Genomic DNA, 26,633 nt, shown 5'->3' with positions numbered 1-26,633 from the left:
ACCAGAGGGAGTTTTTCAATCAACTGACAACCCAAAACTCATCAATTAACCTAGACTGCTAGCTTCCAGGCAAAAAGCTAGAGGATAACAGTACGTTTCCTGGGCTGGCAGCTTTAACCAGGAAAGTAAGACTTGACAGTGGTGTTCAACGCGGGTCCTCCCTCGCTCATCTAAACACAGGAGAGGGAGCCACAAACAGCAGAACACCAACACCCACAGGGAGAACTTGACAGGCTCCAAAGCCCAGAGTGATAGCTAAAATGGTGAAACACAGAAACAGAAGCCAAATGAAAGAGCAAACCACCTCCACCGAAGATGAGATCAATGTGGAGCAATTAGGCATGTTAACAGAGCTAGAATTCAGAGCCATGATCTTGAGGAAGCTGAACAGCATGAGTAAGGACATAGAGACACTGAAAATAAGCCAAATGGAAATTAAAAACCAACAAGAAGAGATAAAAAATGACATATCCGAAATGAAAAACACATTGGAAGGTTTAAAAAGCAGAGTAGGGGAAGCTGAGGACCGGATCAGCGAATTAGAAGACAGGGTAGAAAAAATCAACCAATCAGAAAAACAAAAGGAAAAAACTATTAAAAAACAGGAAGACAGCTTAAGAGAACTATGGGACAACTGGAAACGTAATAATATTCGCATCATAGGAGTCCCCGAAGAAGAAGAAAAGGAGCAAGGGATAGAGAATATATTCAAAAAAATAGTGAGAGAAAACTTCCCTAATTTGGTGAAGGAAGAAGGCATTCAAGTTCAAGAAGCACAGAGAGTCCCAAGTAAGAAGAACCCAAACAGGCCCACACCAAGACACATAGTAATTAAAATGCCACAAATTAAAGACAAAGAGAGAATCCTAAAAGCAGCAAGAGATAAGCAACAGGTTACCTACAAAGGGAACCCCATAAGGCTCTCAGCTGACTTCTCACAAGAAACACTACAGGCCAGAAGGGAATGGCATGAAGTAATCAAAGTCATGAAAAACAAGAATCTGAATCCAAGACTACTCTACCCAGCAAGGCTATCATTCAAAATAGAAGATCAAATAAAGAGCTTCCCAGACAAAAAAAAGCTAAGGGAATACATTAGCACCAAACCAGCACTGCAAGAAATGTTAAAAGGACTGCTGTAATTAGCAGTAGAAATGGGAACAAAAATAGAACCACACTAAACAAAAATGGCAATAAATAAGTACATATCAATAATCACCTTAAACGTAAATGGACTGAATGCTCCCATAAAGAGACACAGAGTAGCTGATTGGATAAGAAAGCATGACTCATCTATATGTTGTTTACAAGAGACCCATCTCTCAACAAAAGACTCACATAGGTTGAAAGTGAAGGGATGGAAAAAAATTTTCCAAGCAAATGGAAAGCAAAAAAAAGCTGGGGTAGCAATTCTCATATCTGATAAAATAGATTTCAAAATGAAGACCATAACTAGAGACAAAGACGGCCACTACATAATATTGAAAGGATCTATCCAACAGGAAGATATAACCTTGATAAACATAATATATGCACCCAATATAGGAGCACCAAAATATATTAAAAATCTTCTGGAGGACTTCCAAGGAGAAATCGACAACAATACAATCATAGCTGGGGACTTCAACACCCCGTTGACAGCACTGGATAGATCCTCTAGGCAAAAAATTAGCAAGGAAACAGAGACTCTAAATGAAGCACTAGACCAAATGGATTTAATAGATATCTACAGAGAATTACACCCCAAAACTACAGAATACACATTCTTCTCAAGTGCACATGGGACATTCTCAAAGATAGACCACATGATAGGACACAAACTAAATCTCTACAAGTTCAAGAAGATTGAAATCATATCAAGCATCTTCTCAGATCACAATGGCATGAAACTAGAAATCAACTGCAACAAGAACATGCAAAGACATTTCAACACATGGAGGCTAAATAGCATGTTATTAAACAATGAATGGGTCACCGAGGAGATCAAGGAAGAAATCAAAAACTTCCTGGAAACCAATGAAAATGAACACACAACAACACAAAATCTATGGGATGCAGCGAAAGCAGTTCTGAGAGGGAAGTTCATAGCACTACAGGCCTACCTCAAAAAACAAGAAAAATTTCTAATTGACTGTCTAACCTCACAACTTAAAGAATTAGAAAGCAAACAAAAAGAAAACCCCAGAGCAAGTAGAAGGAAGGAAATAGTAAAGATCAGAGCAGAAATGAATGACATAGAGACCAAAAAAACAATTCAAAGGATCAATGAAACAAAGAGCTGGTTTTTCGAAAAGATAAACAAGATTGATGGACCCTTAGCTAGACTCACCAAGAAACAAAGAGAGAGAACCCAAATACACAAAATCAGAAATGAAAGAGGAGAAGTAACAACCAACACCACGGAAATACAAAAGATCATTAACAACTACTATGAACAACTATATGGCAACAAATTCGACAATCTCAGCGAAATGGACAAATTTCTAGAAACACACAGTCTCCCAAAACTATTCCCGGAAGAGATAGAAAACTTGAACAGACCAATAACAACTAAGGAAATTGAAGAGGTAATCAAGACTCTCCCAGCAAACAAAAGCCCAGGCCCAGATGGTTTCACGGGGGAGTTTTACCGAACATTCAAAAAAGAACTAACACCCATTCTCCTCAAACTATTTCAAAAAATTCAAGAAGAAGGAAGACTTCCAAACACGTTCTATGAGGCCAGCATAATTCTAATTCCAAAACCAGAAAAAGACACTACGAAGAAAGAAAACTACAGGCCAATATCCCTGATGAACATAGATGCCAAAATCCTGAACAAAATACTAGCAAATCGGATCCAGAAATACATCAAAAAAATTATTCACCATGACCAAGTGGGATTCATTCCAGGGATGCAAGGCTGGTACAATATTCGCAAATCAATAAACGTAATACACCACATAAACAAAATGAAGAATAAAAACCACATGATCATATCAATAGATGCTGAAAAAGCATTCGACAAAATCCAGCATCCATTTCTGATAAAAACACTCAGCAATGTAGGAATAGAGGGATCATATCTCGACATAATAAAGGCCATATATGAAAGACCTACAGCCAACATCATACTCAATGGACAGAAACTAAAAACATTTCCATTAAGAACAGGAACAAGACAGGGATGTCCACTTTCGCCACTCTTGTTTAACATTGTACTGGAAGTCTTAGCCACAGCAATCAGACATGAAGAAAAAATAAAAGGGATCCAAATTGGAAAGGAGGAAGTGAAACTGTCATTATTTGCAGATGACATGATATTGTACATAGAAAACCCTGAAGACTCCATCAAAAATCTATTAGACTTAATAAATGAATTTGGCAAAGTAGCAGGATACAAAATTAACGTCAAGAAATCGACGGCATTCTTGTACATCAATGATGAACTCACAGAAAGAGAAACTGAAAAAACAATCCCATTTACCATCGCTCCAAAAAAATTACGATACCTAGGAATAAACTTAACCAAAGAAGTAAAGGACCTATTTGCAGAAAACTACAGGTCATTGAAAAAAGAAATAGAGGAAGATATAAAAAAGTGGAAGAACATACCCTGTTCATGGATTGGAAGAATTAACATCATTAAAATGTCCATACTACCCAAAGCAATCTATAGATTCAATGCAATCCCCATCAAAATACCAACGACATATTTCATAGAACTAGAACAAATACTTCAAAAGTTCATATGGAACCAAAAAAGACCCCGAATAGCCACAGCAATCTTGAAAAAGAAGAACAAAGTTGGAGGGATCACATTACCAGATATCAGGTTATACTACAAAGCGACTGTAACCAAAACAGCCTGGTACTGGCACAAGAACAGGCATATAGACCAGTGGAACAGAACTGAAAACCCAGAAATGGACCCAAGGCAATACGCTCAATTAATATTTGACAAAGGTGGCAAGAGCATACAGTGGAGTAAAGACAGCCTCTTTAATAAATGGTGTTGGGAAAATTGGACAGCTACATGCAAAAAAATGAAACTCGACCATCAACTTACACCATACACAAAAATAAACTCAAAATGGATAAAAGACTTAAATGTGACCCGTGAATCCATAAAAATTCTAGAAGAAAATGTAGGCAACAAAATTTCGGACATCATACGGAGCAGAATTTTCACTGATACATCACCTAAGGCAACAGAAATAAAGGAGAAAATGAACACATGGGACTACATCAAACTAAAAAGCTTCTGCACAGCAAAAGAAACGATCATCAAAATGGAAAGGCAACCCACTGTATGGGAGAACATCATTGCCAATGATGTATCAGATAAGGGGTTAATTTCCAATATATACAGAGAGCTCACACAACTCCACAAAAGGAAGACAAAGAACCCAATTAAAAAATGGGCAGAGGAGCTGAATAGACACCTCTCCAAACAGGACATACAAATGGCCAAGAGACATATGAAAAAATGCTCAACATCACTAATCATCCGAGAGATGCAAATTAAAACAACAATGAGGTATCACCTCACACCTGTCAGAATGGCCGCCATCAACAAATCATCAAACAACAAGTGTTGGCGAGGGTGTGGAGAAAAGGGAACTCTAATACACTGCTGGTGGGAATGCAGACTGGTGCAGCCGCTATGGAAAACAATATGGTGCTACCTCAAAAAATTAAAAATTGAACTTCCATTTGACCCAGTGATCCCACTGCTGGGAATATACCCTAAGAAGCCTGAAGCACCAATCAGGAAGAATATATGTACCCCCATGTTCATAGCAGCACTATTTACAATAGCTAAGATCTGGAAACAGCCCAAGTGTCCACCAGTAGACGAATGGATCAAAAAGCTGTGGTACATATACACAATGGAGTACTATGCAGCGGTAAGAAAGAAAGATCTCTTATCCTTTGAGACGACATGGAGGGACCTGGAAAGTATCATCCTAAGTGAAAGAAGCCAAGCAGAAAAAGACAAATATCACATGATCTCACTTATATACGGAATATAATGAACATAACAGTCTGAGGAATACAGTAGACCCAGACACATGGAAGTAGGGCACAGACTGACATCCCTCAGAAGAGGGGATGGGGGGTGGGGGGGTGGGAAGAGATAAACCACAGAACTTATATGCATGTATGCATGACCAATGGACATGGACAACTAAGCCGGGGACAGGGTGGAGGGGGGGGGTGGGGGGTGCCAATGGGGTAAAAAGGTAAAATATCTGTAACAAAAAAATAAATAAAAATTCATAAAAAAAGTAAAAAAAAAAAAAAAAAAAGTAGACTTTCAAACAAAGAATATAAAAAGACAAAGAAGGACATTACATAATGATGAAGACATAAATCCAGCAAGAGGATATAATCCTTATAAGCATTTACACATCCAACATAAGAGCATCTAAATATATAAAGCAAATCTTGATCGACATAAATGGAGAGGTTGACAGTGATATAGTCATAGTAAGGGATAACAATCCATTGTCATCAATGGGTAGATATTCCAAATAGAAAATCAACAAGTAAACAACAGCCTTAAATGACACATGAATTTAATTGATATTTTAAAGCATATCTCCCTAAGCACATGAATTTAATTTACATTTTAAAGCATTTCTTCCTCAGCAGCAGAATATATCATTTTTATGTTTACATGGAACATGCATCAGGATAGACCATATGTTAGGCCACAAAACAAGTCCCAATAATTTTAAGAAGACTGAAATCATATCAAGAGTCTTCTCTGACCTCAATGGTATAAAATTAGATATCAATTATTTTTAAAAATCCTGAAAAATACACAAATACACGGAGGCTAAATAACATGTTACTAAACAGTAAATGAGTTAACAATGACTTCAAGGAAGAAAACAAATACACCTTTAGACAAATGACAATGAAAATACAAAGCCCAAAATACTGGGACACAGAGAAAGCAATTCCAAGAAGGCAACTCATAGCAATAGAGACGTAGCTCAAAACACTGAAAAAAATCCAAAATAAACCATCAAATCTTACCTCTAAAGGAAGTAGAAAAATAACAAAAAATGCCCAAAGTGAGTAGAAAGAGGAAATATTAATGATTAGAGTAGAATAAACAAAAAGAGTCTAAAATAAAAACAGAACAAAAGATCAATGAAACCACAAAAGTTGGTTCTTTAAAAGATAAACAGGATTGAGAAACCTTTAACCAACTCATCAAGAAAAAAGTAGAGACTACTCAAACAGAACTTGAAAATGAAAGAAAAGAAGTGACAAATGACAGCACAGAAATGGAAAAGATTATAAGAAAGTGCTATGAACAAGTGTATGCCAACAAATTGTACAATCTGAAAGAAATAGATAATTTTTAGAAGCATGCAATCTTTGAAGACTAAATCAAGAGGTAACAGAAAATCTGCAGAGATAAGTTACAATCAACAAAATCAAAGCAGTAATAAAAAATCTCCAGACAAAACTTCCTGAACTAGATGGTTTGATAGTTAAATTTTACTAAACATTTAAAAAAGAACTAACACCTATCCTTCTAAAAATGTTTTAAAATTCAAGAGCAAAAAAGACTCCCAAGCTTATTTTATGAGACCAAAATTACACTGATTCCAAAACAAGACAAAGACACACAAAAAATTAAATTATAGACCAGTATTCCTGATGAACACAGACACAAAAATCCTCAACAAAATATTAGCTAACTAAATTCAGTAATACATTAAAAAGATCATACACCATGATCAAGTAGGATTAATTCCTGGTTACAGGATCAGTGCAATATCTTCAAATCAATTAAGATAATACACCACATAAACAAAATGAAGGATAAAAAGTGCATGATCATATAAATGGTTGCAGAAAAAAAGTTACAAAATCTAGCACCATTTATGATAAAAACTCAGCAAAGTGGGAATTCAATGTTATAAAAGCCATTTTGATAAACCCACAGCTAACACCATATTCATTGGGGGGAAATCTAAAAATGTTTCCAGATGTTCACTTTTACTACTCTTATTTAACAAACTGGAATTCCTAGCCACAGTAATCCGACAAGAAGAAGAAATAGCCCTGGCCGGTTTGGCTCAGCGGTTAGAGTGTTGACCTGCGGTCCAGAGAGACCCGGGTTCGATTCCTGCTAAGGGCACGTACCTTGGTTGCAGTTTGTCCCCGGCCCTGGTTGGTCGTGAGGGTGGCAGCCACTCGATGTGTCCCTTTCACGTCGATGTTTCTCTCACTCTCTTCCTCTCTCTCCCTCCCACTCTGTCTGAACAAAAAGAAAACGGAAAAAAAAAAAAAGAAGAAATAAAAAGCATCCAAATTGGAAAGGAAGAAATAAAACAATCATTATTTCCAGCTGGCATGATACTTATTTAGAGAACCCTAAAGATTCCATCCTAAAACTACTAGAACTGATCAATAAATTCAGTAAAGTAGTAATATACAAAATAAATATTCAGAAATTATTTGCATTTTTATACCAATAATGAACTATCATAAAGGGATATTAAGAAAACAATCCCCTTTACAATTGCCTCAAAAAATTTAAATGCCTATGTATAAATATAACCAAAGAGGTAAAAGACATGCACTTAGAAAACTATGAGAAACTGAAAAAAATTGAAGAAGATACAAACAAAAGAAAACATATAACATGCTTAAAGAAAAGGACATTTAACATCATTAAAATGACCATATTACCCAAAGCAATCTATAGCTTTAATGAAATTCCTATCAAAATACAAATGGAGTTTTTTACAGAACTAGAACAAATAATTCCAATTTATATGAACTCGCAAATGATCGTGAATAACCACAGCAATCTTGAGAAAAATAACTAAAGTTGGAGGTATTACACTCTCTGATATCCAACTGTACTTCAAGACTATAGCATTAAAAACAGCATAATACCAGCATAAAAACAGACACATAGATCAATGGAACAGAATAGAGAGGCCAGAAATGAACCCACACTTATATGGTCAATTATATTTGACAATAGAGGCAAAACCATACAATTGGGTAAAACTGTCTATTCAATAAATATTGGGAAAATTGGACAGATACATGCAAAAAAAATTAATCTAGACCAACCTCTTACACTATATACAAGAATAAACTAAATGGATTGAAGACTTAAATGTAGGACTCAAAACCATAAAACTTTTAGAATACAACATAGGCAGTAAAATCTCTGACATTTCTCTTAGCAGTATTTTTTCTGATATATCTACTTGGGCAAATGGGACTACATAAAACTAAAAACTTTTTCACAGTAAAGGAAACCATCTACAATAACATAAAAGAAAACCTACTAAGTGTAAGAAGACATTCTCCAATGATACATTCAATTGGGGTTAATATCCAAAAGTTAAGTTATGCAACTCAACATAAAAAATCCAATTAAAAATGGCAGAGGACCTGAAGACACTTTTCCAAGTAGAACACACAGATGGCCAATAGACATATAAAAATATGTTGAACATCACTAATCATCAAAGAAATGCAAATTAAAACATAAAAGATATATCACCTCACACTTTTCAGAATGGTTATCATTGATTAATCAACAAACAGCAAGTGTTGGAGAGAATATGGAGAAAAGGAAACCTTCTTGTACTGTTGGTGAGAATGCAGATTGGTGCAACCCCTGTGGAAAACAGCATGGAGGTTCTTCAAAATATTTATAATAGAATAATTGTATGACCCAATGGTTCCACTTCTGGGTATGTATCTGAAGAAACCCGAAGCACTAATTCAAAAGAATATATATACCCCTATGTTATTTGCAGCATTTTTTACAATAGTCAACTATGGAAGCCACCCAAGTGCCCATCAAATAAGTGGTGGTACATATATACAGTGGAATATTACTCAGCTATAAAAAATAATGAAATCTTACCATTTGTAACAGCATGAATGGACCTAAAGTATATTATGCTAAGTGAAATAAGTGAGTAAGAAAAAGATAAATTCCATATGATTTTACTTATATGTGGAATTTAAAGAACAAAATTAACAAACAAAATTGATACAGTCTCATAGATACACAGAATAGCTTGATGGTTGCTAGATAGGAGGAGAAATGGGGAACTGAGTGAGAGAGTTGAATAAATTAAGATGTACAAATTGGTAGTTACATTTTAGTCATGGGGTGTAAAGTACAGCATAGTGTTATATAGAGAGCCCTATTGTGAAAGTTTGTATAATGCCAGGTGTGTACTATAACTATCAAGATGTGGTACCAGAATTATCTTTGTAAATCGCATAATTGTCTAACCACCATGCTGTACACCTGAAACTAATATAAAATCATATTGAATGTCAACTGCAATTGAAAATTTGAAAAAAATTACCTCTACAATTTGACTCTTTTCTTCATGTAGATATAGATATAGATGTAGATGTAAATATATATGCTAGATATAACACATAAATACATGATATGATGATGATGATAAATAGACAGATAGATAGATGATAGATAGATGATAGATAGATAGATAGATAGATAGATAGATAGATAGATAGATAGATTATAGATAGATGATAGACTGGCTGTTGGACATGGGTATATAAATAGTGCTAGCTCTTGAAGATTTAAGAATAGATCAAATATTCACCCTGTGATTTTAGAATTCATTTACTGTAACACAGACTTAAAAAAATATTTTGTGGCATGGAGAAGATAACTATATTGCCTAAGGTCTACATTTTGAAATACAATTTATAACATAAATTCGAGGTAGGACCTCTTCCCATGTTACCATGATTCCTTCTCTAAATGGCTACCCAAACTGTGGCAACATACTCAGCGGTAGTCACTGAGTTAAAACTACCCTGTTTCATTTTGTTTTGTTTTACAGGCATTAGACAAGACTGCAACCAAATTGATTGACAATGATCATTATGATTCAGAGAAAATCGCTTCTATCCGGGATGGGGTAGGTTCAAGGGCTCATATGTACCTGTCTGTGAAGGGTCAGGGAAAGTATTGGGGGCATGGTGACCAATGTGAGCATGAGCCTCATGTGTCCACATATGGTTGAGCTGACAATGAGTTTGCTCATGGTTTTGCAGTTGTTGACTCGGTGGGATGCCCTATGTGAAAAGGGTGCCACTCGGCGCGGATTGCTGCAGAATGCGTCGCGTCTGCAGAACCTGTATCAGGACTCAGATTATCTAAAGAACTGGATCAACAAGAAGAAAAAGTTGGCAGATGACGAAGATTATAAGGTAAGCAGGGTTTTCCAGCCCTGGACATATTCATCAGGACTTAGTTGCATGGAATTACAGTCTTAAAGCTGAAAGGAACATAGAGTTCAGTTAGTTAGCCTCATTTTACAGATGAGGAGACAGAGTCTCAGAAGAAGGCCACTGATTTTCCTAAGTCTATATATCTAGTTAGGAACCAAGGATTTAGTTTCTGGTTTTCCTATTCCCTGCTGCCCATTACCTCTTTTATCCTGGCACAGTTTCCAATGGTCCTTAATAGAATGGTGTCTGGAAGGGTCTAAATCCGTATTTAGCTCTTTTTTGTCTCTTTATCACCTCTTCTGCTCCCCTCTGTACCCTTATAGTAGATAAGCATTGTGTTTAATCCGAATGTACACTCAAATGTACTTGAAGCTACTTGGAACTCAAAAGTAACCTGAATTTGGTATAATATAGACTTACAGAGTTTTGTAGCTTAAAAGGAACAACTCCTAATTTTGTAGATGAGAAAACCAAAGATATAAATTGTGAAGTCAGTTGCCCAAAGTTATGCAATTATTTAGAAAGCAGTTTAACATAATGGGGTCTTAGAGGCACAAATTTTGGAAAAGGTGAACCTGGGCTTGAATTTTCTCTCTTGTTTTAATTTGGGAAATTTCTGTTATTAGCAATTAGTCTTGAATGTATACCTCAGATCCTTTTGTTCCTATATCTTTATAGAACTATTAGAACTTCTACTCTATCTGCACCTTTTATTCTATAAAACTCAGCACCATCTGCTTGTGTTCTCTAGAGGAATTATGGTTGCAGTGCATTTAGCATAGACATATCTTTTTCATATGGGGAAAAAGGATGGATGGTAGATCTACTAGGACAAAAATGGAAAATACTTGTCATTCTTCATGACAGCTCTGTTATTTCCTGTGTAAAGTATACTATTCAAAATTTTCTTTAGGCCATATCCGAGCTCAGTAGAAATAATTGCAGGGCTTGATGAGCCATGTCTGTTACATGTACAGAAGGAAGAATTAGTCACATGAGTTTCCTAAGCATTCTCTGACTACATGGACGAGGACAATTCTGCCTTCTCTCTCCTCCTTAGTACATAGTGAGAAGTAACCCTGTCCTCAATATGTGTTCCTGACCTGAGGATATTTTTCTATTTATCTTCCAATAGAGTGGGAGGTAGAGAGAGGGAGAGAGAAAGGGGGAGAGAAAGAGAAACATCGACCAGGGCCAGGGAGGAACCACAACAGCCCCTCATTCTTCAAGTAATGATCTCCTCTTATTTTCTCACCTTGCCTCAGGATACGCAGAACTTGAAAAGCCAGGTTCAAAAGCAGCAAGCTTTCGAAGCAGAGTTAGCAGCTGAAGAGATCCGACTCAATAGACTAAAGGAAACAGGCCAGGCAATGATTGAGAGCGGTCACTATGCCGCCGACAGCGTGGCCGCACGAGTGGGTGAGGTCGCCAGCCTCTGGGAGAAGCTGCTGGATGCTACAAGACAGAAAGGTTAGAAACAGAGCTTTCATTGGAAGGCCAATTCCTAAATTCTGACACCGACCGCTTCCATCTTTACCACCGTGAATTTACCTGGTGACCTCGATGAGAAATGATGCCTATTTATTCGTTTCCCTATTTCTTTCTTGATTGGCCAAGAAGTTTTCAATTCCAACCTGAATTTATCACACTGCATATTTACAAAAATTTATGTTTTCTTCATGCACAGAGTGTTTTACTGAAACTATTTTTGTTTTCTTCTCTCTTTCTTTTTTAAATTATTTTTGAATAAATATTCAGCAACCATGAATTCTGTATTTAAATACAGAATAATGTCTTTAAATTTAGTGTTATATATTTTGGTTTCATAGACAGGATATTATGATCCAGACAAATTAAATATGTGATGTTCCCACAATATTTTAGTTTTAGAAATAGAGCTTGATAACTGTTTGCTTTTTTTTTTTTTGGCCTATCTTGACATGTTTAGGCTTTGCTGTAAACTCTTAAAAATTCCCACGTATCTACTTGAATGTTTCTACTAACATTTAACCTCACCTCTTGCTGTGAACAATTAATGAATTATCATGATTAACACAAATAATGAGGTTCTCTTGCTACTATTATCCTTGTTCTAAACATCCTCCATAGACATGACTCTGCCCTAGTTATAGAAGAGATATAGATACTGATTTGTTTGATGTCATCCTGAAAAGCGAGGGAAAATCCAACTTGACTGTAACAATAGAAATTGTTACTACTCCCCACCATTAGGAGATACAGTAATTGCTGCACAGAAAGAATGTAAATAATTGCTATAAGGTCATAGAATTAAAAAATAATCTGGGAACAGTGTGCATAATCTAGACATTTTTTGGAAGAGAAAATTGTGGGGCATGGTTTGTAATAAAGGACAGGCACTAAGAGGGAGCTAACAAATTCTGAAAAAGACATAAAAAAGACACTTCAAAATTTTATACTTCTCTTGTAAAGTTCTCCTGAAAAAGAGGTCTCAGTAGAGAGCAAGAGATGACATGAAAACACCCACACTGTTTAAAATTTAACACGACAGCACTGTATCTCACTGGGGATTAACTTATTGTTTTTCTTTGTTTTGAGAACACTACTTTATTAAAAAACAAAGACCATCAAGTTTTAAAACTTTAAGGTGATTTCTTGTATAATGATATATGATAGTTATTTTTTCCATTGGATTATCAAATTATTATATTTCTCCTTAAGTTGATGGAAGGTATATTATTTTGTAATGAGAAGCAGTTATGATACCTGTCTTATAATTGATGTCCTTTCCCAGGGTCTCAGTTGTATGAAGCTAACCAGCAGCTGCTATTTGAAAATAATGCAGAAGACCTGAAGCGCTTGCTAGAAGAGGTAGAATATCAGGCTAAGTCTGAGGATTATGGAGAAGGCCTGGCTGATGTACAGAATCTACTCAGGAAACACAACTTCTTGGAGTCTCGTGTGGCTGCTCGTCAGGTTTGTTGCTAGCTCTTTGACCAGCTGTAGGCCAGACCACCTGTATATCCTCTGACCAAACTCATACTAAGTAATTATTGTTGAGAGAAAGAGATCACAAAACTAACGGTAAAAATTCAAAAATGTTAGGCGGTAAACGACCTCTTCCCAATATTCTCTTACACAGCCATTTTCCTGGTTGCCTGGTGTCTCCTGTCAGAACCCATGGCTTATACAAGACTTCATTGACTTTTCTTCATATAGTACTGCACACGTAATCCAGAAACATGGGTTTTATATATAGCCTGTCAATTACTAGTTATGTAATCTTTGGTGTGTCTTTTCAACTTTTCACACCTCTATAGCCTCACCGACAAAATAAGGGTTTGGATAACTTTGCCTCTTCTTGTTTGAGTATTCTGCAGTTTAAAGTTTGAACATATCTTTAATCCTGCCAGTTTTTTGTTGTTTGTTTGTTTGTTTGGAGTTTTTTTGTTTGTTTGCTTGTTTTAGTTTAGAAAATTGAAACCTGTACAAGTAAAGTGACTACACAGAGAACATTAACAAGTAAAGTGACTACACAGAGAACATTAACACTGGGGCCAGGACTACGAAACAGCTAACTAGGCTCTTAGGTTCATGTTACCCCGCCCCTGGCATCTTGCCAGACTGTTATTTAAAATACATTTATCTGGTACGTTTCTAGAGTATAGTTACTGTATATGAATTTCTGGAAACCTTCGTGGAAATCCAATTCCAGTTGACTCAATTTCTCAACTCCAGGAATCTTAGCTTGTGCCTAAAAATGATTCTGCTGTTTCCTAGAAGGTCCCACTAATCTGTCTTGTTAAAATGCACATTTATGATATCTGCTTTTTGGTCACTTTGGATGCACTGAGAAAGAAAGAATCATCTACAGAAGTCAGAGCAAACAGAACAACAGTCATTTACATAGCTCTAAGAATGGCTTGATAGAGCTTGAAATCAAAGGCTAGGGGTAGAAAAACAAAAACTGTATGAAGATGACTTTGAAATCTAACATGGAGGAACAGAGTTTGGAAAAGATTTTCAGAGGAGGGGAAAGACAAGATTTGGTGAAAGGTAAACAAAACATACAAAGAGGAGGAATAGTATGTCTAAATACATAATAAATATGTGATCCTTTGGGGGAAAGTTAAGGCATCCAATCACCAGGAATTGGTTTGCCTGGTTGGAATAGAGGCTAAGATATATGCTTGTAAAGGAAATTTCAAATATGGATATTAAAGTTAGAAAGGATGTGCAATGCCCTGTAACCCAAAGTCATTACATAGATGAGGACACTACTATTAAAACAGGTAAAAGAGCTTTTCTGAAAAATTACAACTAAACGACAGTACAAACATCCTTCAGAAATGCTTGAAATTCAACTGAATGGAAGTCCTACAACTATGAAATTAAAGAAGAAGCCACAAGGAGACCGGTAAGAGGGGCGCAGGCACGAACAGGCTGGTTCCACAGCCACGTGTGGCAGATAAAAATCAGGAGGGCTGTCTCAACTGTGAAGGTCCTCCCTGAGGAGCAAGGGGTCCCCGCCCCACACCAGGCCCCCCAGCTCAGGGTTCCAGTGCCAGGAAGAGAAATCCTCATAACTTCTGGCTGTAAAAACCAGCAGGAACTCAGGCTGAGGGAGGCTGAAGCTGCTGGAGCCCCAGACAGTTCCTCTTAAAGGGTGCACAGACTTACTCAGACCCACTCCCTCCAGGCTCCAGCATTGGAGAGGCAGCTTGAAAAGCACCAGAGGTATACTGGGAAGAATTGAGTTGTTTGGCATCAGGGCTAGAACTGGAGAGGTAACTTTCTTCCAGGCAAACGTGCAGGTGGAGGCTGTTGTTCCTTTGGTGAGCCCTCCTCCGACAAGGCCGGAGGATGGGCACAATATCTGGGACTCCAGCAACCTGGCTCACACTGTTTGCCCCACCCTGGTGATTCCCTGAGGCTCTGCCCCACTCAACTTTTGGGCCTAACCAAGCTGTTTCCAGTGGCTTCACCATAGAATTGGCCTGTTTGGGCTCCTGCTTCAGATTTTCCTAAATTCTCTCAAACAAGCAGCATCTGGCTACAGTGAGCTCCATACCTCTCAATAAGTAGCCCCAGGCCTGACACTAGAAGCAACCAAACTTGGTTCACAGCTTGGCTTTACCTGGGCATGTCCAAGCCCCGCACAAGAAGCAGTCATCTGCAGATCACTTTATAGCTTATACCTGGTGGCCCTGGGTAGAACACACGCAGTAGCTGATCTTGCCCTAGAGCCAGCACACCCAGTGGACAGCTTCAAACCAAGTCGAAGCACCACCACCCAACAACCTCCACAAGTGACACACTCAAGGAATGGACTCAGTGGGTACTAGAGCCCTGCTGAATGGACTCAGTGGGCCCCACACAGCTGATCCTCCAAGTAGTCAGAGGTTGGGGTTAGTGGGCACAGCTAGTTCTTGCAACTGATCAGCCTATGAGTAAATCCCTTCCATTGATGTGCCAACAACAATCAAGAGTCACTTACAACAGAAGGTATGAAGTCCACACAAGGGGTGTACCTCGAGGGCCCAGCTGGATGACCAGGGAGGATGTGCCACATGACCCTACAGGACACCTAGGAAGCCCAGGAGACATAGAAACTCTACCTAATACATAGAAACAAACACAGGGAAGAGGCCAAATTGAGGAGACAAAGAAACATGTCCTAAATGAAAGAAAAGAACAAAACTCTAGGAAAAGAACTGAAATGGAGATAAGCAATCTAACAGATGTAGAGTTCAAAACACTGCTTCTAAGGATGCTCAATGAACTCAGTGAGAATTTCACAGAACTTTGTGAGAACATCAAGAAACTTAGTAAGGACCTCAAGAGCATAATAAAGGAGCAGTTAGAAATGAAGAATGCACTAACTGAAATAAAGACTAATTTATAGGGAATCAACAGTAGAGTAGGTGAAGCCAAGAAGCAAACCATCAATTTAGAATATAAGGAAGCAAAAAACACCCAATCAAAATGGCAAAAAGAAAAAAATCCAAAAACATGAGAATATTATAAGGAGCCTGTGGGCCAGATTCAAGTGTACCAACATTTGCATTATGGAAGTGCCTGAAGAAGGGAGAGAGCAAGAAATTAAAAACCTATTTGAAAAAAATAATGACAGAAAAATTCTCTTACTTGGTGAAGGAAACAAATATATGGTACAAGTCCAGGAGGCACAGAGAGTCCCAAACAAGATGAACCCAAAGAAGTCCACACCAAGACACATTATCATCAAAATGCAGAAGGTTAAAGACAAAGAGAGAATCTTAAAAGCAGCACAAGAAAAGCAGTTAGTTACCTACAAAAGAGTGCCCATAAGACTATTAACTGATTTCTCAAAAGAAACTTTGTAGGCCAGAAGGGAGTGGCAAGAAATATTTAAAGTGCTGAAAAGCAAGGATCTACAACCAAGATTACTGTATCCTGCAAAGCTATCATTTAGAACCAATGGCCATATATGTAAAGAGTTTCCCAGAGAAGAAAAAGCTAAAAGAGTTCATCACCACCAAACCAGTAGTATATGAAATGTTGATGGATCTTCTGAAGAAGAAGAAGATAAAAAAACATGAACAACGAAATGGCAATAAATACATATCTATCAGCAATTGAATCTACAAACAAAATGAGCAAGCCAAACAGAAACAAACTCATAGACACAGAGAACTTTTGTTGGTTGCCAGGGGTTTGGGGAGAGGGGTGAAAAAGATGAAGAGATTAAGAAGTACAAATTGGTTGTTAGACTACGAACCTCGAAGGGAAGGGGGGAGGTGGGTTAGGAAGACAGAAACCAAAGAACTTACATACATATTTGCAAAACCAATAGACATAGACAATAGTGTGGGGAAGGCAGGAGGGTGGTAGGAGTGGGGAGGAGAGGGTCAAGAGGGAAAAAAGGAGGCACATGTGTAATACATTAAACAATAAAGATAAGTTTAGCTCTGGCCGGTTTGGCTCAGCGGTTAGAGTGTCAGGCTGTGGTCCAGAGAGACGCAGGTTCGGTTCCCACTAAGGGCATGTACCTCGGTTGCAGTTTGTTCCTGGCCCTGGTTGGTCATGTGGGTGGCAGCCACTCGATGTGTCCCTTTTGCATCGATGCTTCTCTCTCTCTCTCTCTCTCTCTCTTACTCTCTCTCCTTCCCACTCTATCTGAACAAAAAATGGGAAAAAAAATGTCCTCGAGTGAGTATAAAAAAAAAAAAAAAAGATAAGTTTATTAAAAAAAATTAAATAAATAAAAGCATTGGTAAAGCCCTGGGGGGAAAAAAGAGCTTTTCCAAGATCAAATGACAATTAACTGGGAGCCAAGAATAGAAGCCAAGTCTTCTTAGTCTGGGCATCTTCCATGACATTAAAGGTTTTCAAATAATGTAGTGGATTCATAATGATGATGATAGTCATAATGTTTCAAAATTACTCTATTACAGTATAATGTTTTCCAAAGTTAAAGTGAGATGAGTTGGCTAGTGAGAGAAATTAATTTTAATTCTTTATGGAAACTTTAATATTTTATGGATATATGAGTATGAGTTTTAAGAAGCTATTGATGGTTAATGATTTGCTCCAAATTGAGAAGAGATAGATCAAAGCCTTTATAGATTGAGAATTGGATATCAAAATATAATAAATAAAACCAATGCTTACTGTTCATTTACCTCTTGAAGAACGTTTTATGTACTTTTTTAAATTTAAATTTTTTATTGAATTCATTGGGGTGACATTGATTAACTAAATCATACATGTTTTAGGTGTACAATTCCACAACACATTATCTGTAAACTGTATTTTGTGTTCACCACCTCAAGTCAAGTCTCCATCCATCACCAGAAGAACATTTTTTTTTTTTTTTTACCACTTTCCTCTACCCTAGCAAAAAGACAAAAGAAGCAAACAAATATACCATATACTTGCTTCTGCCAGGCCATTTAGAGTAAACCTCACTAATAAGAAGGAACACAGCTTTGCTATCTATTTTAGCATATAAAAATACATCTAAAATTTTATTTCCAGGGAGATCTTTTGAAATCCAATTTCTGTATTTCTGCTTTCTCAGATAGTGGCGCAAAAGGGGCCGTGATTTATTCCATTTCTCACAATTGGGTACTGACCAAGGCAATGCCTTTGCATTTCTCTTTCTGAGGTTCCATTCGTTTTGTGACATCGCATTTCATCTTGTAGGCTTTGTTCCTGCCATGCAACAAACTTAAGCCTCAGAAGTATCTGTTATTTACAAGTATAGTTAATTTTAAAGGGAGAGAAAGAGGATGAAAGGGGAACTGAGACTGAAAAACACCCTGCACCATTTTCTTTAGGACCACAACTTATCAACAGTCCCAAACAGTCAAGGTTCTGTAGGTCTAGTGTCTCTGATTTCCTTGGCATACTCTAAATATTTTGTCCTTTTTGAAATGTGTTTGAAAGCTACTTTCCCATAAATAACTCTTTTAGATTAATGAAATGGTCCTCAATGTAGCAACCCCTTCCACTCCATTTCACTGATTTGATTAGAAGTTCTAACACAGTACATATTGGAACTGATTCTCTCCATGGCCTCCCCACACCAAACTCTCATCCCTTTCCAGTAAATGACGGAATTTCCTGAACCCATTCAATTTCTTCCACAGGAGCAGGTAGACACCATCACAGACCTGGCGGCATATTTTGAAGAAATGGGCCATCCCGATGCTGGAGACATACGGGCAAGGCAGGAGTCCCTGGTGTCCCGGTTTGAAGCCCTCAAAGAGCCACTGGCTACCCGGAAGAAGAAGCTCATTGACCTTCTTCGTCTGCAGCAGATTTGCAGAGACACAGAGGATGAGGAAGCCTGGATCCAAGAGACTGAACCTTCGATTGCTTCCACCTTCCTTGGTTGGTACAGACTGAGCAAGTTAAGCCATAAGGAGAACCCCAAGATTTGCAGATTGTTTGAGGAATCTGGGATACAGTAGAAGGGGGTGAAAAGTTTCTTCTTAGCTCTTTCCATTCTTCCATAGAATTTTTTTTTTTTTTTTAGTTTGAACTTAAAAGTTTATATCCTAAAACCAGACGTGAACAGTGCCATGAACTTAAGGCCTTTGGGAAGAGCTAGAGTGCTCTGTTGTTGGATACTTGCTCTAACTTATGTTATTGCCAAAGTCCTTCGCTGAGCAGTCATGGTTAGTATTTGAGGTACCAAGAATTTTTGTTGATATTGTCAGGGGATCCCTCTTATAACCATATGAGCTATTACAGGGGTAAAATAGCAGATCAAGTATACATTTTCTTTTTCTCTGGAAGCTATCAGTGTACCATTGTCAGTGCCTGGACACTTGCATTGAAATAGAGAAAAAAGTACATGTGAACATAATGTGAACTTAATATACATGTATTAGGAACATCTGTGAGGGTCTAGACAATGGTGACAATGGAAGGTTAGTCTGGGAAAACTTCCTGGAAGAGAAAAGGTCTCTTTGAAGGTGGATGACCACAGAAAGTTTCTAGAGAGACATTTGTGTGAAGTATAGGGAAGGACATTTTGAAGGGAAGAGAGGTGAAGCATGGATGAAAGACAGGGAGGGTGCACTGGAGATCTAAAATGATGGAAGAAATTAACAGTGCATTGTATTTATTATATGCTTATTAATGTGAAGCAATGAGTGAGGCACTTTTTATAAGTTATTTCTAATTCATACAAACAAAATTTTAAAACAGGTAACATTGTGCCAATTTTATTGTAAAAAACAACACCCTAGATTTAGAGGATTTAATAACACCCATAGAAATTAGAAATGGAACATTCTGGTATTTGTACCCCAATATTGTAAAAGAAAATCAGTTGCATACTATTGGAAATTTTAGCTGGAAAGTTACTTGCCATTCTACCTCTCTTCCAAAGAGAATAGTGATTTATTTATCATCTTTTGTATGATAATGAATTGAATTTTCTTAGTACAGACAGGCAAAAGAAACAACAAAACTGAGCAGAGTTAGTTCAGACAAATGGTATAGATTTCAGGAAACCCATTTAATGATTAGAACCTCAAAGGAAAGAACTTGTAGGTTTGGGAGTTAAAAAGGAGTACAGTAGCCTCTTCTTATTCCATGCACTAGATAAAGTACACAGATCTTAAAATTATTTTTTCTCTGTAGGCAAGGACCTGATTTCATCAAAGAATCTTCTGAATAGACACCAAGTCATCCAGACTGACATTGACAGTCATGAGTCACACATCCGCGTGATAATAGACAGGGGAAACAAAATGATAGAGGAAGGTATGTATGATTCAGACTGAGCTGAACAATCATCTCTATGCCAAACTCATGGGGAAAAGTTTGCTCCATTTCCAAGGGAATTTCTATTTATCTATAGAGCCAAAATTATTAAAATAAAGTATATTACTCTGATAATCAGTACAATTTTCTGTAGAAGTTATAGAATTCAGAATCTAAGTCACAAAATCCCACAAAGCAAATCAAGTCCTTTTCCCATGTGGGAACTTCCAAATCTGTAAAGACACGTCTGAGGTTCCCAATGTCTTATAGTCTTTGTAGTAAATAGCACCATTTCTTTACATTTTTTGCTTTAATCGCCTCAATGTCTTTCCTCTTCCTGATCTTCCATCTTCAGAAACCCCAACTGGTTAAGTGTTGTTCAGAACCAAATATCATCCACCAGGTGTGGTATAATCAATGCAGATTACATTAGGATTCCCCCTTTAGCCCGGGCCAGTTTAGCTCAGCGGTTAGAGCATTGGCCTGCAGACCAGAGAGTCCCGGGTTTGGTTCCCAGTAAGGGCATGTACCTCGGTTGCAGTTTCTCCACAGCCCTGGTTGGGGTTGTGTGGGTGGCAGCCACTCGATGAGTCTCTCTCACATCTGTTTTTCTCTCTCTCGCCCCCCTTCTCTCCCTCCCGCTCTAACTGAGGATAAATGCAAAAAGTGTCCTCGGGTAAGGATAATAAATAAATAAATAAATAAATAAATAATTTCTTATCATTCTTATAAATAAATAAAAGCTAATAAGAAATGTACAAAAAATGAAAAAATACAAAGATTAGCGTGGCCCCTGTGCAAGAATGACACACAAATAAAGCAGATTTCACAGACAACATATACTTAGACTTTGCTTTTATTTTATGCAATCTGGTCATCTTTCCCTTTTAATTGGAGCATTTAGACCACTTACATTTAAAGCAATTATCAATATGAATAAATTTAAATCTAACATTTTGCTATTTTTTTCTTTGTCCGCCAGTTCCTGCTTCTTTTTTTTTTTAATAGCTCTGTATTTATTATAATTTCATTTACTCTCTATATTTGTTTATTAGCTATAGTTCTGTGCTGTGTGTGTGTGCCCGTGTATGCACATGGGTGTATATTTATTCTAGGGTAGTGATTCTCTAATTTTGTTTTATGGTTTTCATAATGAATGCTAAGACATTTTCCTTTTTCACAATCGTTCTTTCATAGTGGGTACAGTGAAGTTTTCTGGGGTCTACATGATGTGTGATACAGCCATTGCTCTAATGGTTCATGAAATATATAAGGAAAACCTTAAAGTGGTCCCTAATAATTTTTAAAATTATAAAGGAATACTGGAAGTAAATTTTAAGAGTAATTAGTTTAATACTTTAGGGGACCTCTCTGCATATCTCTGAAGCTCCATCTCTGTGTAGCACTCTTCTCTTCAGTACTAGGTTCCACAAGCTCTAGCTGTCTTGTCTCCCCATAACTCTGACTTCTGTCTCCTCCCCTCAGTGTGACTGCTAGTTCTGCTTGAGTTCATCCTCCCAGTACCTCAGCCTAGAAACCACCCCAGGCCTAAAGTATGGCAATCACCAGGCATTCCTTATTTCTTTCATTTCTCTCAGGAGTCACAACCTTCTGCCTATTGTCTGAAAATCATTGCACTTTACAGTTTTCTGTACTGTTTTCTAATTGTTTAGGTGGAGAACAATTCCTATAGTAATAAGTCCTTTATGGACAGAAGTGGAACTACGTTGAATTTTCTATTTAGTCTCTGAGCAGTACCTACACATAGGTATTTTGTTTTCAGGGCTGTGTAACATAGCACGCAATTAACCACCACATAGACCCACTTACACCACCACACATATATGTCTACCCCCCCATTAACATCAGCATTCTAATTTCCAGAAATTTAGGTAAAATGTCACATTGAGTACATCGAGCCTCATCCTCACATCTTGCTTTCTCTCCCCAAGATCCCCAAAATGATTGAATTGTAGTGAAAGTTAATGAGGGTAACATTAACCTGTTCTGTAACTACTCCACAGGACACTTTGCTGCAGAAGATGTGGCTTCTAGAGTCAAGAGTCTGAATGAGAATATGAAGTCTCTCCAAGCTCGAGCTGCCAGACGGCAAAATGATCTTGAAGCCAATGTCCAGTTCCAGCAGTACCTGGCTGATCTGCATGAAGCAGAAGCATGGATTAAAGAGAAGGAACCTATTGTAGACAACACGAACTATGGGGCTGATGAAGAAGCAGCTGGGGTAAGGCAGACATGGGAATGGACATTGTCTAGTATTCACCAACTGGTACCAATTAATCTGTGGCACATTTACCAGTTGTGCTAGATTATTTGAGGTTTACAGAGTGATATGATAGCCTTTGGACTTCACCTGCTGGATACCCTCAGAGTTGGCAGAGAGTCTGAAAGACCCATGGCATTTTTTTAACCCCACAGAAATCTATAGATTCCCTAGAGATAGTTTTAAATTAAAAAAAAAAAGGCATGACTAGAGGTCCATGATTATCTTGGTCCCATCTTAAATTTCTCAGAATAACCTTCAGATTTCACAAACCAACCATAGTTTTAGGACATAGTCACCTTAAACACTTTTTTAAAATAAAATCAGACAGGTTGGGACAAGAAAAAAGAATCAAAGGTCATATTACCTTTTATATCCATTTCATTGTTTTACTTAGTGTCTGGTGGGAAGACAGTATAGTATTTCATAAACTTTCAGCACTAGAAGTAATTAAAATGAGCATCTAAAGTTATGTGAATGTTTACTCCTACAAAGTAACAGTATCAGCAGCACCCTCTTTTAGCTATGATGTGTGTTGCTAAAATGCTTGTGCACTTTTGACATCATGTTGATTGAAGCAAATATATTGAAATTGTTATTTATTTTTTAACTCCTATTCTCTCAATACTTGCAAATTTAGGGTTAAAAATATTTAATAGGAAATGTCTCTTACCAGGAATTTAGACAATCATAATAACCCAAGGTTATACTTGAACCATCCCCCAGGGATGCTTACTGATCTTTCTGTATTGCTTCTGATGATCTTCCCATCAACAAATCCAGGTTCTTCTAAAGAAGCACGAAGCATTCCTAGTGGACCTTCATGCATTTGGAAACAGTATGCAAGCTCTACGGGATCAGGCAGAAACCTGCCAGGTAAGAAAAACGTGGGGATGATAAGAATCACAATACCCACAACAAAGAAAAAAGAATTCTCTTGATTACTGTTTTTATTGTCTATAATCCAGGAAACAATTGCAAAGAAAATAGTAAATTCTATGATTCGTATGTGTAGAAACTGTAGCATTTCATAGCATCTACAGAGATTTAGTCCACAAGAATTTCTAGATATGTGTTATTTTTCACTTTCTTCTTTCCTTCCTTTTATAATTTCACTAGTCTTTTTTATTATTTCTTTTGTTTGCATTTCTCCCTCATATATTCTTTCTTGATTCCTTTATTCTTTTTTTCTATACCAATTCTTATTAAATGTCTACCATATGCAAGCATGAATAAAAAATAATTCCGATTAGTAGGAAAAGTACAGTCTTTTAGAGTATCAGAAATTTAATCAAGTAAGTGCATATAATAGTTATGTGGGTAGGAAAAAGGGTGTCAAAGAAAAGAGTATTCCATTTTCCTGAAATAAGAGACTGAAATATTGAAAAATTTTAATAATTCATTTTATCTGAGTTTGTTTTTTTTTTAAAGGTGGTTTACTGTGCAGACAAGGAAAAGTACTTTTTTAGTCAATAAGATAAGAGAGCAAATGAACCAAAGCATAAAATAATGAAGTGTATTTGGGAGATGGGAAATGCACATGGTGATACTGTAAGAATGGCTAGGCTGCCAGGCAAAAAGGAGCGTCCTGCAGAGTGAGGAAGCTGGAATCAACTAAATGATATCAGTTTTCCTGTGTGTCGAAGAAAAAGAAAAACACTTCTTATACTCAAAGAATTCTTTCTACTGAGAAGCTTGAAACTCATACACTGGGAGTCGACAAAAGACATAGAGTCACCATGTCAAGTCATGGTGACTTCTGTGCTACGCCTTTGCCGAGCTGTGCACAGTGGGTGCCTAAACAAGGACAGAGAAATATGTGCATGTTTGTTATGAGGAAACACAGTACTTGAATGAGACAAAATCAGAGGAATCTGTAAGGGAAGGTCTATTTTCAGCTTCAGGGTGTGGGTCATTACTTATGGGAGTATATTTTGTTCATTCTCTCAGAGATAAGATATTTGCAGAAAGTAAATTCAGAGGCTACCTTGAAGAACAGGTTGCTTGCTCAAGGGAGATACAACATTTGGTCTCAGTTCACGTTCTCCATTTTTAAAAGTCTGGGTCCTTTCCTGTGCTGTGGAATATCCACGTCTGAAAAAAGAAAATCCACGGTTCCTTGATATAATCATTGAAAGGCCAAGGGGTTAGAAGGATTATTAGTGGAGGCCCAGGAGATGAAGAAGATGATGAGAGAGATAATAGGTCTTTAAATTTCTCAGATAATATTCTGAAACATTGATGTGTATAATGGTTTAATATCTGCTTTAACAACTGATGGCTTAGAGCATTTACTATCTTTCCAGCACAGTACACACTCACTTGCTCACTCTGTGTTCATATTGCTTGGCCTCCTTGTCCCCTGAGAAGTGTTAGGATGGAGCAATATCTCTGAAAATGCCAGGCTGCCATCTCTCTGTGACTGTCAGCCACGTAGAAGGTTCCAGCCAGAGGCTCCTTTCTCGGCAGGCCCAGGGAGAGCACCCACCCCTACTGTTAAGTCCCATAGAGAGGTGTTTCCAATGGGTAACTTACATGGACCTCTTCCTGTTTTTGTTTAGCAGCAGCAGGCTGCACCAGTGGAGGAAGCAGCTCGAGAAGAGTGGGTGAAGGCTTTATATGACTTCCAGGCCCGCAGCAACCGAGAAGTCACCATGAAGAAAGGTGACGTCTTAATTCTGCTCAATTCAATCAACAAGGTGAATATGCCTTCTAACCTTCTTCCCATCAACAAGGTGGTTCTTCCACAGTCCTCTCTCCCAATCCTGCCAGATATCCATACCTTGGCCAGTCCACATTTTTCTGTTGCTGTCTCTCTTAACCATAATATATGAAAAGTATCTTTCCTCCAGATTTTGTGTGGAATGCTGTACACATCTTTGGAGATTATAATATCAATTACAGTTAACAAAATGAAGACTCAGAGATTTTAAGTAATTAGCCTCGAGACATATAAGCAATGAGTGATAGTTCTCGAACATATTTAAAAGATCAAACTGTTCCTTTCTCCCATCTCTTGGCTTGTTCCTCTTCTGTGCCAATGTTCCTCGAGATGGAACAACAGTGGCTGGAGTTAGGATGAGTTTTATTATAATAAAACTCAAATACATTTGGAGTTGAACAATAACAAAATGAAATAAGAGAATGTGGATTACAGCTACATTTGGTATGGATATTTTAAGCCTTTAATACTTATACAAGAACAGAAGAAACACTGAAAATTAATAACCTAAGTAACTTTTTAAAGCCATCACCATAAGCATCTTACTTTTTTTTTATTGAACTTACTGAGGTGACATTGGTTAATACAATTATACAGGTTTCAGGTATATAGTTCTACAGTACATCATTTGTACACTGTATTGTGTGTTCACCACCCCAAGTGAAGTCTCTTTCTACCATCATTTATCCCCCCTTTACCTTCTTCTACTTCCCCGCTCCCACCCCGCCTCTGGCAATCACTATACTATTGTCTGTGTTCCTGAGTCTTTTTTTTCTTCTTTGCTTAATCTCTTTACCCTTCACACCCATCCCCCAACCCCCTACCCTCTGACAGCTGGCTGGCTGTTCTCTGTATCCATAAGTCTGTAAATTATTTATTTTATTTTATTATTCATACACAGTTGATATTCAATATTATTTTATATTAGTTTTAGGTGTAGAGCATAATGGTTAGATGATCATGTAATTTACAAAGTGATTCCCACAACATTTAAGTACCCACCTAGCCCCATACTTAGTTATTAGAATATTATTACCTATATTCCCTACGCATAATTTACATCCCCATGATTATTTTGTAAATACAAATTTGTGCTTCTTAATTCTCTTTGCCTTTTTCACTCAGTACCCAACTCCC

At 37.4% G+C, this 26,633-nt stretch overlaps 1 protein-coding gene across 5 annotated transcripts in view; it reads left to right on the top strand.

The window, feature by feature from the left end:
• Positions 1 to 26,633, top strand: part of SPTA1 (spectrin alpha, erythrocytic 1) — a 102,508-nt gene that overhangs the window by 24,519 nt on the left and 51,356 nt on the right. For 4 of the 5 annotated variants that reach the window (XM_036272693.1, XM_036272692.1, XM_036272690.1 and 1 more), the window contains 9 exons: positions 9,864 to 9,941; positions 10,078 to 10,233; positions 11,520 to 11,724; positions 13,028 to 13,209; positions 18,867 to 19,110; positions 20,371 to 20,493; positions 22,518 to 22,735; positions 23,558 to 23,650; positions 25,336 to 25,473. In XM_036272693.1, coding sequence (XP_036128586.1) covers positions 9,864 to 9,941; positions 10,078 to 10,233; positions 11,520 to 11,724; positions 13,028 to 13,209; positions 18,867 to 19,110; positions 20,371 to 20,493; positions 22,518 to 22,735; positions 23,558 to 23,650; positions 25,336 to 25,473 — 1,437 coding nt within the window. The remainder of the gene's footprint in view (positions 1 to 9,863; positions 9,942 to 10,077; positions 10,234 to 11,519; positions 11,725 to 13,027; positions 13,210 to 18,866; positions 19,111 to 20,370; positions 20,494 to 22,517; positions 22,736 to 23,557; positions 23,651 to 25,335; positions 25,474 to 26,633) is intronic. The other variant, XM_036272691.1, reaches the window with a different exon arrangement.

This window comes from Molossus molossus, unplaced genomic scaffold (genome assembly GCF_014108415.1).
Source record: "Molossus molossus isolate mMolMol1 unplaced genomic scaffold, mMolMol1.p scaffold_m16_p_20, whole genome shotgun sequence".
Taxonomy (NCBI): Eukaryota; Metazoa; Chordata; class Mammalia; order Chiroptera; family Molossidae; genus Molossus; species Molossus molossus.
The sequence above is the reverse complement of the archived record's forward strand: the minus strand, read 5'-3'. Positions and strand labels throughout refer to the sequence as shown.